Genomic DNA, 14,917 nt, shown 5'->3' on the forward strand with positions numbered 1-14,917 from the left:
GGTACGCTTATATCAACACACAGAAAGAAAGTTTAATGAATTTTTATGACATAGACTTATTTCAAATTTTTTTCACTATGACCTAATCAAAATTACGAAAAAATATGTAAAACCTAGTTAAAAAAATAAAATATGATAATGGTTGAAGATTTTTTGTGATGAGAGAAAAATACGGGGGGTTTTTACATAATTTCCCAAAACATAAAAGTATATTGGCAAAGCACCACTAGCTTATCCTCCTATTATATTGGAAAAAAAGAATCATGAAAATGTTGTAAAGAGTCTAAAAACTTCAGCTAAAAGTCGTCACGTACCGGTCCGATCTTGTTCTTCAGCTGTCACCGCAATTACCAAACCACCCTCGTCACGGATCATAAACTACCCGCAGTGTTCCGTAAATATCAGCACGACCAGTGGTTAAATAGTCAGTGGATTCAACGCTCAATCTGAAGTGAAAAAACCCTACCATAAAACCCGTGCATTTAGAATTTTCTGGGACTCTACTTTTCTAACCGTTGGAGGCGATCGCCGAGTTCTGGGAGTTGGAGTGATTAGGGTTCTACTTCTTGCTTTTTCTGGATTGGGTTTCGGTTCCGATCGCCGCTAAGCTCGGTGAGATTTCTATTTCTTTGATTTCAGCTACCTTTTCGTTATTTTAATTTAAGTATGAATTTTTGTCTACTTTTAGGAAATTGAATTTGAATTTTGCTATACGATTTGTGTTCTAAAGTACCGGGGGTAGGCTAGCCGAGCGAACTGGCCTGACACACGTCTGCCTGATAAGATACATGTTAGCTAGCTACTGGGTTTTCTTAATTTTCAATTTTCTGGTTTATATGGAGATATATCTGATTGCTTGTGTTTATGGAGATTTGTTTGCGGACTTTGTGCTGATAGGAATTTCGGTGACTGATTACGTGCACCGTTTGTGTTCGTTTCTCAGGAGTCTGAACGATTGTGATATATCGGCGGACGATAGGGGATCATGTGGATCTAGGATTAGATGTGCATATAGTTATGAGATTTAATTTTGCGTACAGCGGTGGCCTTTGTGTTATCTGCAATAGAGGGGTTGAAGCTAAGCTGTTTCGTTTAAGAGGGTGAGATGCCATCTTCGTACTTGTCGAAGATTAGGACTGCGTTGCAGAGATCAATTGTTGGGCAGGAAGGAGCGCTTCAGGAATCGGTAGATGGGTTAATTGGGCAGGGCAAATTGTTGTTTGGAAATTCTAAGTTGTTCCAATCGAGATCGTTTTCAACTATTTCGGACCTCCAAACATTGTTTTCACCAGGCATTGTTTTCGCTGCAAGATCGGATTCACAGCTAGTTAACCAAAGAGGGAAAATTTCTGTTGTAGGAGAGATTTCACGCATTATTTCAACTCCATCTGTGTCAGGGCCTTCAATTCAGGTCTGCGGATATCACATCGATTGTGTACTGTCTGAGCCCAGTCAGTTTGTGGCCAGAAGCAAGTTTCAGAATAAACCTATGGCTGCCTGTGGTTCTAGAACTTTATTTGGGGGATGCTGCCCAGATAATTTAACTTCAAGGCGCGGGATTCATTCAGTGGTACCTGAAAGTGCCTGTACATTATATAACAAAAGAAGTTCTGACTGTTTTCAAACAGCTAGCATGAGTTTGAAAAAAAGCGGGCAATCCAACACTAATGCGATTTATGGGTATTTCATATATGAAGTTGGAAAGAGATTGTGTAATTCCTCCCCAAGTAAAGGATCCGGGTCAAGAGAATTTCATACTTCATCTACATGCTTATCTGCCGGGACTGCCCATGACGTGTCTTTTGATAGTTCTGCTCCTGAGGACCAAGTTTCAAGTTCTGCAGATTCATCTAATGAGTAAGTTCTAGAGAGCAGTTTTTATCTCAATGCTTTGTCATATTTGTCTTTGAGATGTTATTTTGTTTGCTGTCTTATCTAGTTGTAGTGGCATATTATTTTATTTTAAGTGCATCTGGACTGATTTCCTTTGCTCTAGCTCTCTGTGTAACATACATCCTGCGACTAGGGTTACCTTTAATTTAAAGGAAAGTTGGATATAATGAGAAATTGAATACATATTGTAGGTTTCTGGATTTGATGAGAAATCACTAAACCTATTATATGTGTTCACAAATCCCAATTAGCTTTCTGCTAATTTCTTATATTTTGTTCAATAATAACCTGCATGTGTTGGTACTTTATTATGTAAATACTAACTTATGGGAATATAAAGTATTCTGTGGTGGAAAAGTTTTTGCCCTGATTTAATGTCTTATTTTAAGTAGTGCATAAGTCTTAGCATTTGTTAAACATATGTTGCTATGATTACAGGAAGGTTACAGATGGAAAGCCCCTAAAACTAACTTCTGGATCATACTACCTACCCCATCCTGACAAAGAGGAAACTGGTGGGGAGGACGCTCACTTCATTTGTGCGAATGAACAAGCAATAGGGGTTGCAGATGGTGTTGGTGGCTGGGCAGATCTCGGTGTTAATTCTGGATTGTACTCCAGAGAACTGATGTCTAATTCTGTAGCTGCTGTTCAGGAGGAGCCCAAGGGGTCCGTTGACCCTGCTCGGGTATTGGAGAAAGCTCACTCGAGCACGAAAGCCAGGGGTTCCTCAACAGCATGTATCATAGCACTCACTGAACAGGTGTGGAACTTCTCTTCATTCTAAGCAGGATGTTTAGTTAGAAACTTTTACCTCTGTCAAAGTGATACTACGGTTCATGCTAGGTATCAAAAACAAATATCTTTCTCGTGAGGCCTTTTAAAAATGTTGCATTCTGAAGTGATGAAGTTTGTAGTAAAAATAACTTTGGAAGTCTCGGCTCTGACATTTCTGTTTCATTACTCTCTTTTTTGTAGTGGTTTTTTGTATATTAACTGGATTGCAAGGATTTGAAAATAATGCCATTTTATCATACTGATTATTTGGGGACTTGTATTAACTGTTTGTTATCTCACTGCAGGGTATTCATGCAGTTAATTTAGGTGATAGTGGGTTTATAGTGGTTCGAGATGGGTGCACCGTCTTTAGATCCCCTGTGCAACAGCATGATTTTAACTTTACCTATCAACTGGAGAGCGGAAACAACGGTGATCTACCTAGCTCTGGCCAGGTCAGGAGCAATGCTTCACCAATTTCTTTACCGCGGTTTATTAGTATCGTGTACTAGATCTTTTGATATTTCATTTAATGTTTCAAAGGACCTGGAATGACACTCGTGCATATCACAAGCTGAGATGGTTTTGTTTGATTCAGGTTTTTACAGTTCCTGTTGCACCGGGGGATGTTATAATTGCAGGAACGGATGGCCTGTTCGACAACTTGTACAACAACGAGATAACCGCAGTGGTAGTTCATGCCATCAGAGCTGGCTTGGGGCCTCAGGTGACAGCACAGAAGATAGCAGCGTTGGCACGCCAACGAGCACAGGATAGAGACCGGCAGACGCCTTTCTCCACAGCCGCTCAAGATGCTGGGTTCCGTTATTATGGCGGCAAGCTTGATGATATAACTGTTGTTGTTTCATATGTAACCGGCTCAAATGATGCATAAAACACATACAATTGGACTCTCTCTCTCTCTCTCTCTCTCTCTCTCTCTCTCTCTTGTATATGCTACGTTTCTTCTTTTCTTTTTCCATTTTTCCCGTCTTCTTTGGCGGTTCAAGGCTAATGTACAAGCGAAGTGGTTTGCTTTTTGTCACGTTTTGCCTTTGTTCGTCTTCCTTTTTGCTCACATGGATAAAATTCCGTTCCATTTACTTTTGTCATGACATTTACTTTTACTTTATTATATTCTTCTTCCACTTATTCGTTTTTTTTTTAATATTCATCTTTTGTCCTTTCTCGTGTTCTCCTCACACAGTTGTTTATTTCAGTTTTTATTAATAAATCAAAGAGAAATTTAAGAAAAAAAACGTTTTAATCGAATATATCAAGGAAACTGCTATTCAACATTCAATTGTTCTTTCAATACTCTTTTTAATTTTTCTACTATTGAGTCGAATGAATTGAAGAATATAAATGGTAAATAATTAGTGTGTGAATAATGCTATCCTGAATCAGAGGAAAATTAACGAAAGGGTGTGTAAAAGGAGAGATGGTGCGGAATGACTATTTTTGTACGAGCTATGTTCCAATTGGGGTAAGGCCCACAAGATCAACAGAAACTTATATGAAAGGAATTCATCGTCGTTATATGTTTTAGTTCAGTAATAAATTGTCATGTGAAGAAAAATATTCATAATAAGTATTATTTACCTTACATGTGAAGTGAAACCTTCTCCATTGGACTTGAGGTGTTAGGCTGTTAGCCCCACTAGGCCTGGTTAAACTCAAACTACATTAACTGCCAACCCCAAAAAAAAAGTCAAACTTAACCAAAAAAACCACGAATCATGGCCGATGTGCCAAACTAAGACCTGGTTTGGTACTGAGGTGATTCTGTAAAAAGCTGCTATAAAAAAAAGCTGGGAGCTGTTTTTGTGTTTGGTAAACACTCAGCTTCAGCTTTTTTTTCACAGTTTTGGATGAAAAAAAGCCAAAAACAAGAAGCTGCAAAACCCAGCTTTGAAAAATCGGCTTTTTTCACATCTGTTTTACATAAAAGTTTACCAAACACTCTAATACTGCTTTTTTTTCTTCCAAAAGCACTTTTACAAAAAAGTTTACCAAACACTCTGCTGCTTTATTTCACAGCTGCTTATTTTCACAGTACAGCAGAAGCAGTTTTTTTTCAAAACACAACAATATCAAACCAGCCCTAAGATAGCCAATGATGATTCTCTGGTTCCCTATACGCAAAGCACCGAATCCTTGCCCGCTGGATCGCCTCTCTCTCCTCAGTCTCTCAGACAGAGCAACCTCGCTGCTCCGCTGTCATTTTTGAAAGGGAAAGTGGCAACTCCACCACAACCTCCGCAACCACAACCGCAACCGCCAGCGGAATAATAATCGACGATTGGTTATTTCGGTTCTTTCTCGTCAACCGCTGCGCACGACTCGGGAGAAAGGGAAGAAGGCGAGAATGATGGCGGGTCGTAGAGAGGGGTCGTTGATGAGGGACAAGGCGCAGTCGTTTCGTGGATCTCGAATCGTGACTGCCATTGTATTGGGAATCCTACTGGGTTGCGTCTTCGCCTTCTTGTTTCCTCACGGATTCCTGAGCTCCTATCCGCCTATCCAAAACCGCCGATTTGGGAAATCGGATCTTCAGGTTCGAATCTCGCTTCCTTAATTTACTCATTCATTGACTGTTCACCTTGGCATTACCGCTAATTGCATATCTTAATCGCTTCATATAATGATTTGATTTGCTAGTTTGCATTTCCTAAGTTGTTTAAGCTGATAATTAAACTTACATCTAAAGCTTACATTTTTCTGAGAAATTGGATTCAGATCAATTTTAGTCCATAAGCAGGTAGGAAGTGTTCTTTGGGATTGCAGAAAGCACTTCCGCGCTAGAAGTGCTTTTATTTCAAAAGCAACGATGTTTAGTTTGCATTAAGCTCACAAATTGTAAATATCAAAAAATTTAAAATAGGAGAACGATGTCATAAGGCTGGCTATGCTACTTTTGCTTGCAGATTAGCTCATCACAATGTGAATCAACAGAACGGACTACTGCGTTGAAGTCAGATATTGCATCATTGTCGGACAAGAATGATGAGCTGATGAAGGAGGTGCAGGAACTAACTGAAAAGCTACGGCTGTCTGAACAAGGAAAGGATCATGCACACGAGCAGTTTTCTGTGTTAGGTAAACCACATAAGGCTGGCCCTTTTGGTACCGTCAAGGGCTTGAGAACTAACCCGGCAGTTGTTCCTGATGAATCTGTGAATCCGAGGTTGGCAAAGATCTTGGAGGAAGTTGCAGTGCAAAAAGAGCTTATAGTTGCACTTGCGAATTCAAATGTGAAAAGCATGTTGGAGGTATGGTTTACTAGCATCAAGAAAGTTGGTATAACCAATTATCTAGTTGTAGGGTTAGATGACGAAATTGAAGAATTTTGCAAAGCTAATGATGTTCCTGTATACAAAAGAGATCCGGATGAGCGTTTTGATTCAATTGGGAAGACGGGAGGTAACCATGCGGTATCTGGGTTGAAATTTCGTATCTTGAGGGAGTTTCTGCAACTAGGTTACAGTGTTCTTCTCTCGGATGTTGATATAGTATATTTGCAGAACCCGTTCAATCATCTCTATCGGGATTCTGATGTAGAGTCCATGACTGATGGTCACAATAACTATACAGCTTATGGATTTAATGATGTGTTTGACGAACCCTCTATGGGGTGGGCTCGATATGCTCACACAATGAGGATATGGGTTTATAACTCCGGTTTCTTTTACATAAGACCTACGCTTCCTGCAATTGAGCTTTTGGATCGTGTGGCTGAACGACTCTCTAGGCCAGAAAAAGCATGGGACCAAGCAGTATTCAACGAGGAACTATTTTTCCCTTCACATCCAGGATACAATGGACTTCATGCTTCCAAGAGAACAATGGATTTCTATCTCTTTATGAATAGCAAGGTCCTCTTCAAGACGGTCAGGAAAGACGCTAATTTGAAAAAGTTGAAACCAGTAATCCTTCACGTAAATTACCACCCGGATAAACTTCCAAGGATGCAGGCAATTATGGATTTCTATGTTCACGGCAAGCAAGATGCACTGGAACCTTTCCCTGACGGTTCTCAATGGTAGTATAGTTCAATAGACGAGCCAAAAACTACGTACACATGCTCTGTTTTTCAATTGATACAGCCATACAGGTTAGGATAAATCGACTGCACCTGATGAGGCCAATTCGAAGCATTTCCTTTCTTTCTTTTTTCTTTTTTTCCTGAGTTCCTTTCAAGTTTTGGTTTTGTATGGATAGTAATTTTGAGTTTCACAGATTATCCCCTGGGATGACCTTTGTTCTGTATCATATTATACCAAGAAATCTAACTTAAGGGTTTGTCATCATCGGCTGCTTTGCGGCATACTAACCGTTGCTAGTATTTTAATTCTGCATATTTGCTTGATTGGGTTTTGAATTCGACGTTGTGTTTGATGTACAACCTTGTTGAAACGGGGCAGCCTCCCGAGCTAAATGCATTGGGTAAATCTGTAATATTCATGATCCGGGAGAAACCGTACCATTGCCTCGTGGTGTTACTGTTGTCCATTTTTACATGTAGATTAGTAATACCATGTGGCAGTGTGACGGTCATAGATTGCCGGAAATCGCCCAAAGTGCTAACTGTGCATTTGAAGGATATAATCAAATATATTAGGGCCACAAATTTCTGAAATGTGTATAAATTTCCCACTATGAAATCCATGAAATGCAACAGCAATTTACAGATTTTGGGTGCCTACCAAAACAATATCGTAAATCCCAACTGCCCAATAGGGCGATACCTTCCCCTCACTCTTTTGGACTCTTCCACTTATCCACAAACATTCCCATCCAAATTGGCTTCCGCGCTACTTGCTTCTGTTTTGTGTGGCCTCAAAATCCCACGGAAACATTCCCAACCTGCTGCCCCCGGTCTCCTGAATTCTCCCTTTCAATTCCGATTTTTCCGAATCGAGAATCTTCCTCTGCAACTGTTTCGTTGAACCAGAAAGATTTCATGAGCAGTTGCCCGCCAAATTTTCATTCAAATTGTCTTCTCATTGCGAGTTTTGTTTAGATGAATTGTTAGCGGGGGCTTGGTTAGTGATTGAAATGGAGCGATTTTCGCAGCGGGAGAGCCTTCTTCTGGGCTACAGTCCTCAGAGTGCGCTCGTCAACTCTGGTTCTTCCCACACTCCCACCAAAAACTCGGACGTTGATTTTCATGACGTTTTTGGTGGCCCGCCGAGGCGGTCGTCCACTAACGAAATAAGGTACAGCTTCAGCGAAACTACCGAGAGCAGCGGGTTGAAAAGGGATGCTTACGACGACGGCGATGATGATTGGTCCGGTTTGATTGAGAAGCCGGTGTTTGGGGAAGGGTCTGTGAATAGAAGACGGACGCAGAGCGATGACTTCTTTGATGACATCTTTAAAGGCAATCATTCTGTCAGTTCAAGTCCCAGGAGGCTTCAGAGGGACCCTTTTGCTTCGGCGCCAGGTTCCCAGGTTCTAAGCCCCGCCCACCCCCTGCTGCACAAACCCGAGCCCTCTGCGGCTTCTTCACTGCCTGCACAATTCAGGTACCATAGAATATTAAGGAAGAAGAAATGCATTATGTTTGAAAAGCTGCTAATAATGTGGTTTATCTTTTGTTTTAGATGTTTTCTTCTTTAAAACTGAATTAATTTTGTTCATTGCATATTGAATCAATCATGCGTTAATTACCTTAATTGCTTCAAAATCTCTCAGCCTCCCTGACGGATTTAGCAAAGGGGTGGTGGACCTGCCTGCGTTTGGTTCTGCTGCTCGTACGAGCTCTCTTTCAAGATTTTCGAACCAAGCACTTGATGAGGAGTCGAGAAATGATATTCGATCCAGTACTCGCCAGAGCTCCTCATCCCGAGATTTTTCTCTTGTTGGTGAGGGGTCCTCAAGTTTGGCTACATCTGATAAAGCAGACACAGGAGTGAATTCGGAACAGGATTCAAAGAGTTCGGAAAATCCAACTTCTAGCAGTCCGTTTCAGTTTCATTTCTCAATTTACAGGTGGGCAAGCAAAGGAGTGCCAATCGTGATACCTCTTAGGGGACGGAATGGTTCAAGAGTGCAGGAAAGAACCAAAAATGAGGAACATTCGAGCACTAAGGAAAGCGCTGCTACTGAGAGTACGCGGAGGGAATCGCCTAAATCCACTCTGCCTAATACTGATTTTCCCTCCAATGAGGATCCACTCGCCGATGCTAGGTCCCCTACCTTGGAACGAAACATACAAGAAAATGACTTGCTTCTTGATGAAATCACTCCTGATAAAGTCGATCCACAACAATTTGTTGAGAAAGCAATTCTTCCCGTAACTAAATCAGGAACCGTCAGCAGCCTTCATGACATTACTGGAGATGTTTCCGGTAATACCATCTCATTCCATAAAAGTGAAGATATAGAGCCTCGTCCTTTACTGAAAACAGCTTCTTCTGAAGACCGGCAGAAAGAAATTCCTGCGCTTATGGAACGAGTTCACGAGCCTGTTCTAAATCCTGTTCGTTCTTTGTTTTTTGATGAAGATCTTCAACAAGGTATGTTAAATTATTAACTGTCATGGCGAGATAACTGTTATCACGTACTACCGCTGACACCACGCCTAAATTTTCATATGCAGGCAATGATGAGGTAACTAAAACGAGTAGCAAAAAGGAAATCGTGGTTAAAGGCACCAAAAAATCATCTGCAGATGTTGACACTAAAAAAACTGCAAAACATCAGGACAGAAAAAGAAGTTCCTCGACTAAAATTGAAGTTATTAAAGCAAGTTTCCAAGGTTCACCGAAGAACTCAGGAGATAATCTCGGGAGAAGCAAAGTTAAGGGTAAGGTGAAGGACTTTGTTAAAATGTTCAACCAAGAAGTTTTGTGTAAACCCACATATGATGGTAGGAATCTTGGAAGTCACAGCTCTAGAACAATGGAGAAAGGCGCTCCCAAAGCAGAGAATGAAGCGAGTATTACAGCAACAAGGATGAACAACTACTTACAAAAGTCTGATGTGAAAAACACATTTTCTGATGCTTCCGTCAAGGTAATCAATTTAGACTGGTTTGAGTTCACGTAGCCAAAAACGAATAATATGTTTTCTTCAACATTTTTCTGAATATAATGTTCTATTTTCTACTCTTTCCAGATGAAGGAAGATCTCAAACAGTTAGAGAAAGAATATAGTGAATCAAAGACCGCTAGCTTTATGCTTAATAATGCTCCCGTGCAGGACATCCCTGCATCAAGTACCGGTTAGTTCTCCTAATCTTGTTTAAGGAATGTACCTTAGCTAAAGCTTCAAGTAGATAAAGAACTGGTGTACAAAAGTACTCGAAATTGATGATATCTGGTGATATTTGATACACGGAGTAGTATCATGAATTCCGACATAATGTACTTCTCCAATCTCTCACGTGAACCTGAGCTTACTAATATCAAACATCAGTTCTGCGTATTTTAGTTTACTGCGTGCTTAAACATTTTTCACCCTTGTGTGTATTTAGCGATGGTCTAATGAAAGACGTACAACTTATACCTTTTGAGTTTTGACAGGATCAGTTCCTGACGGATCCAAGCCTATAATTGAAGATGCAGATGAGTCCTTTCCGGAAACTTTCCAGGTGTGTAATTCTTCCATATAAGAACTTGTTTTCATCTTTTCCTGTATTCTTATAAATTCCGCTCGTTTTCTACGAATAAAGTTTTCTTTCGTCTATTCTCTACTTAATCATTTGGTGCAGTATTTTTGACTGAAGTAAACGAATTCAGGGTTCCCATGCCAATTATGTTTCTACATACTATGCCTAAAAATATAAGTAACTAAAGTTTTGACGCGAACAATGTTGACAGATGAAAGAAGTAACTCAAGATGAGAAAAAAGAACTGCCCCCACAACCCGGCAACAATCGTGAAGAATTCCAGGTAAATACATGACAAACAAACACAGCATGTTGTTACAGTTTCCGGCGAGCAGTAATCTACTATCCCATAAACTGCAGGCGATTGATGCTAAGATACGACAGTGGTCAAGAGGGAAGGAAGGAAACATTCGCTCGCTGCTGACTACTATGCAAACTGTAAGCACCGATTCGTTTTGTTTATCCTTTCAATATGCTCTATCTTCAAAAGTGGCCGCGGATATTGCATAGTAGTATGCTTCAAGGCATATACTTCACCGTTTCATTGTCACTGGGACTGATGCCCAACTACTCGTTTAGCAACTGATTCGGGTTTAAACTGATACACGACAGGTTCTTTGGCCCGAGAGCGGTTGGAAGACGGTACCTCTTGTAGATATAATCGAAGGAAATTCCGTTAAAAGAGCGTACCAAAGGGCGCTGCTATGTTTGCACCCAGATAAGCTGCAGCAGAAAGGTGCTCCTTCACATCACAAATACCTTGCAGCAAAAGTTTTTGACATCTTGCAGGTCAGTAACTAATGCTCTTGTGGTGAATTTTTGTACTCAATTGGTAACTTTTATTTATTTTTTACTTGGTTTGGGCAAATGCAGGAAGCCTGGGATCATTTCAATTCACTTGGATCCCTATGACAAATTTTACGTTGTAGCCACGTGTCAGATTATGATTGGTCGAGTTCTTGTTCATTCAACTGCACGTAATTAAATCGAATATATACACACATATATCATTTTGATTGCAGAGAATGCTACATACAATTGATTTGTAAATACAAAATCAAAAAATAATGTTTCTTCCGAAATCTGAGAAAGGGAAAAACAAGTTCATCATATGAAAAAGCTGATCAGCTGTAGCTAAATTGACTAGATCAAAGCACCCATTTTGTACTCAAGTTCCAATCTCTTCATAGATTAATATAGATTAAAACAGGATAGTGCTATTCACACTCTTTTTAATTTTTAGCCTTAATCGTCTTCAATTCATTCAATCCAACAGTCAAAAATTAAAAAAAGTATGTGAATAGCACTTCTCTTGATTGTCTTCAATTCATTTAATTCAACGTTCGAATAAGCAAACAAAACAAAACTCGGAGTGAAGAAATTGCCTAATTGGGCCAGGCTTTAATGTTTTGTTTAATTCAAAGTCCAGTGTTGTACCCCGTTAACTACTTAAAGGATGAATTTCCCATTTTGCCACTGCAATTGGATTGAAAAGTGAAAACCACTGTAGACTGGTACTGCCCAACTTGGATAAGAACGGGGCACGGTGTCCGGTGGGGTCCAAGCTTTTGACGGTGTGCACGTGTCCATTTTGTTTTTCGTACCACTCGACAGCTTTATACTCATGGAATACGCTTGTCGTTTCTAGCGTTTCGATTTTGCAATAAATTGTCGTCTATTGAGATGAAACGACACCGCAACATGGTAAACGGAACAGATCAAGGCCGCCAACTGTCATGGGACCTATATGCTCATGAACAAGTTTTCAGAAATTAAACAAGTTAATTCTAAATTTTTTGTTCAATGGGTTTTTCTTTTTTAGGAATTTGATTAATGGAGTGTTTTGAATCTTTTGATCAAAGAAAGGTATTGGAGATAAACCTATTATGATATTGAGAAAAGAAACTAACACTTCAATTTTGAATCAAACTAATCGTCACTGGGTAATCAGTGATTGGGGACGAATTCCAGACCGTATTCCACATGACACACCATGAGTTTGATTCCTAACATTGGTTAATCGCACTATAGTAATTAGGAATAAACTAAAATGCTTCTGTAAGTCTTTCAGCTTCCGAAATGGTGGACCACCATATATATATATATATTATGAATTAGACCAACGTGTTATTTGATCGTCATTTAACTGATATCAATGTCAACAAAAAAAAATATATATATATAAAAAGTGACAGCACTGATATAACTCATGAGTGATTTTATTGTGACCATTATACCACCACATGATATAACATACTCGTTAAAATTCAAAACATATCAAAATCCGTTTGAAATATATTGTAACCCATAAATTAATAATGCAATGCAAAATATAATTATCTAACTGATAAATGTCTTAGGAGCTATAAAGGATGATGTGAGATTTCTCTATGCAAATAAAAACAATATCGTTATTCAAAAAAAAAAAAAAAAATTCTTCATAGTTGAGATTATGTTGATATAAATTTAATTCTAAATTGGTGGATCGTTCTTATTTGTAACAGATTTATATTATTATAAATGAGAAAAGATTGTTCAAACTTGAAAATATCCATGATGGGACATTTATATTTCACTTCAATTATGGTTTATTTAATTTTTTTTGGTCAAGTTTTATTGGTTTATTAATTATGTAGATATTTGAGTGCTGATATTTAATGAGAAGTGGTGTTGAACGTTGATGGAACCCCAGGATGTCCGTGCTAGCCTTCAAATCAGTGCATATAAAAACAAGCTGGCAACTACTGTTGCACTTCAATTATATTAGACACCCACACAAGTCTTCAACGACCCGGGCACGCTTTAAAAGAAGTGAATTGTTATCGAACTATATTATTAGAAATAACAAAAGTAAGTTTATATATTCAAAATTTTATATCTGAAGCGAGTTTTTAAGAAATTGCTTGGGTTAAAGCGAAGCTGTGTTCGGAAGTAGTATCGATTGATTGAAAGGTTTGGAAGATAACTTTGTTATAGAGAGATGATACATGTTGTTACCGGATTCAAAGGATTAGTCCATCCTTCAAGACCTACATAAGTCTCAATATTGACTTTAATGTTTTTTTTAAGAAATAATTTACTTTAATCTAATACAAACTACGACATGAGGAAAATGAATTTGAATTTATAGAATTACAGTAATTAAATTGACAATTAGTTATAAAATTACAGTTCCTTTTTCCTCGAAAAAGTTATAGAATTTATTATCGCAATGGTTCCTGATTTTGGTACCTAAGTATCAGTATTGAACCATTTAGTCCTCAAATATGCACTTGTGTTGTACTATTAGTCATTTTCGTCAAGTTTATCTATATAAGTAACTTCGCTATCATCAATCTTCAAATTTAATGTAATCGCCAATCGCCATCTAGTTTTAATTTTTTTTTTTTTTTTGACCATAATCATAATTTTAAAAATTTATTATTCAATTTTCAACTTCAATCGATTCAAGAGCTCTTGCTAAACCCCACAATCATTGCTCTCTTTGTTCTTGGATTAAATCATCTATTCTTTTCACAAATAAAGGAAGTGGCTTTCTTAAAAGAAGTATTATTTTATTTTCTAATCATGGAGTTTAGTATAAACTTAAACACATTTCCTCATTTCACATGTGGTTTAATGTGACATCCCACATCGCCCAGGGGAGTGATCCTTAAATATATATTCTCATCCTTACCTAGCACGAGGCCTTTTGGGAGCTCACTGGCTTCGGGTTTCGTAGGAACTCCGAAGTTAAGCGAGAAGGGGGCTAGAACAATCCCATGATGGGTGACCCACTGGGAAGTTGCTCGTGAGTTCCCAAAAACAAAACCGTGAGGGAATGGTAAGCCCAAAACGGACAATATCGTGCTACGGTGGTAGAGCGGGCCCGGGATGTGATCCGCCCCGAGCCGAGATGTGACATTTAATTTATGGGTTTGGAGAGATTTTTCAGTATGCTGTGAGCATGGTCCGATATACTAAGTGTAATAATACAAGTGATTGAAAATTTTATTTTTCAATTTTCCAACCAATTGTATTAAGACATTTGTCTACCACACCATGTTCCTAACACATTAAAAATTTTCTCACGGGTTTGTTTTGTGTTATTGTTTCTTTTCTAATTTTGTTTTTCCCTTAAGCTTATTACTCAAAAGTCACATTGACCAAATTGTCTTTCTCTTTGGCTGCAAATATTATAAAAAAACACAATTAATAATTGCTACATGTAACATGTTGATGTTGACTCCTCAACATCCAATTTTTTTTATCAGGTAAAAAGGAAAAAAAATATTACACTAAGTTATTTATTTCATATATGTAATTTTAGCTTTCGGAGTTAATTAAACTCTTTAACCCAAATGATGACCAATCATATCCCACAAGAAAATACAAGGAGAAAACGACGACTCACCAATCCGTTGAAGAAGGGTAGTTACTATGAATGTCCATTAAAATTCGATCCAATATGAAAATTTCATTTTTTTTTTTAATTTTTCTTGATGTGGAATTTGTTGTTAGATACTCAAATATAATGATTAATATTCTGCATTTTCAAAATGTGTTTATAGTAAGGTTAATTATGTATTAAATAACGTACTTTGTTATCAAACGTAGACTAGAATTGCAAATAAGGAGGATTGGTGACTAGTT

General features: G+C 38.4%; 3 protein-coding genes across 4 annotated transcripts; all 3 read left to right on the top strand.

Moving 5' to 3' along the window:
• Positions 1-274: 274 nt before the first annotated feature.
• Positions 275-3,822, top strand: LOC137744025 (Protein phosphatase 2C family protein). 2 transcript variants are annotated; one of them, XM_068483889.2, is made up of 5 exons: positions 275-612; positions 944-1,857; positions 2,332-2,656; positions 2,976-3,125; positions 3,269-3,822. In XM_068483889.2, exons 2-5 carry the CDS (start codon positions 1,106-1,108, stop codon positions 3,563-3,565), a joined length of 1,524 nt encoding a protein of 507 aa, XP_068339990.1. In that variant the 5' UTR covers positions 275-612; positions 944-1,105; the 3' UTR covers positions 3,566-3,822. The 2 variants fall into 2 exon arrangements, with proteins under 2 accessions (XP_068339990.1, XP_088542291.1); XM_088686165.1 differs by having other exon boundaries at positions 437-612; positions 898-1,857.
• A 568-nt stretch (positions 3,823-4,390) lies between these two features.
• Positions 4,391-6,980, top strand: LOC137709652 (arabinosyltransferase RRA3). The gene is made up of 3 exons (XM_068448652.2): positions 4,391-4,441; positions 4,784-5,227; positions 5,598-6,980. The coding sequence occupies exons 2-3, from the start codon at positions 5,039-5,041 to the stop codon at positions 6,714-6,716; spliced, it is 1,308 nt and encodes a 435-aa protein (XP_068304753.1). The 5' UTR covers positions 4,391-4,441; positions 4,784-5,038; the 3' UTR covers positions 6,717-6,980.
• Positions 6,981-7,312: 332 nt separating this feature from the next.
• LOC137742691 (J domain-containing protein required for chloroplast accumulation response 1) lies at positions 7,313-11,367 on the top strand. The gene is made up of 9 exons (XM_068482628.2): positions 7,313-8,198; positions 8,368-9,191; positions 9,275-9,690; positions 9,793-9,898; positions 10,200-10,267; positions 10,497-10,568; positions 10,646-10,723; positions 10,898-11,074; positions 11,159-11,367. Exons 1-9 carry the CDS (start codon positions 7,729-7,731, stop codon positions 11,195-11,197), a joined length of 2,250 nt encoding a protein of 749 aa, XP_068338729.1. The 5' UTR covers positions 7,313-7,728; the 3' UTR covers positions 11,198-11,367.
• Positions 11,368-14,917: the final 3,550 nt, after the last annotated feature.

The sequence above is a fragment of the Pyrus communis genome, chromosome 15 (assembly GCF_041283825.1).
Source record: "Pyrus communis isolate YQ-2024b chromosome 15, ASM4128382v1, whole genome shotgun sequence".
In the NCBI taxonomy this organism is placed as follows: domain Eukaryota; kingdom Viridiplantae; phylum Streptophyta; class Magnoliopsida; order Rosales; family Rosaceae; genus Pyrus; species Pyrus communis.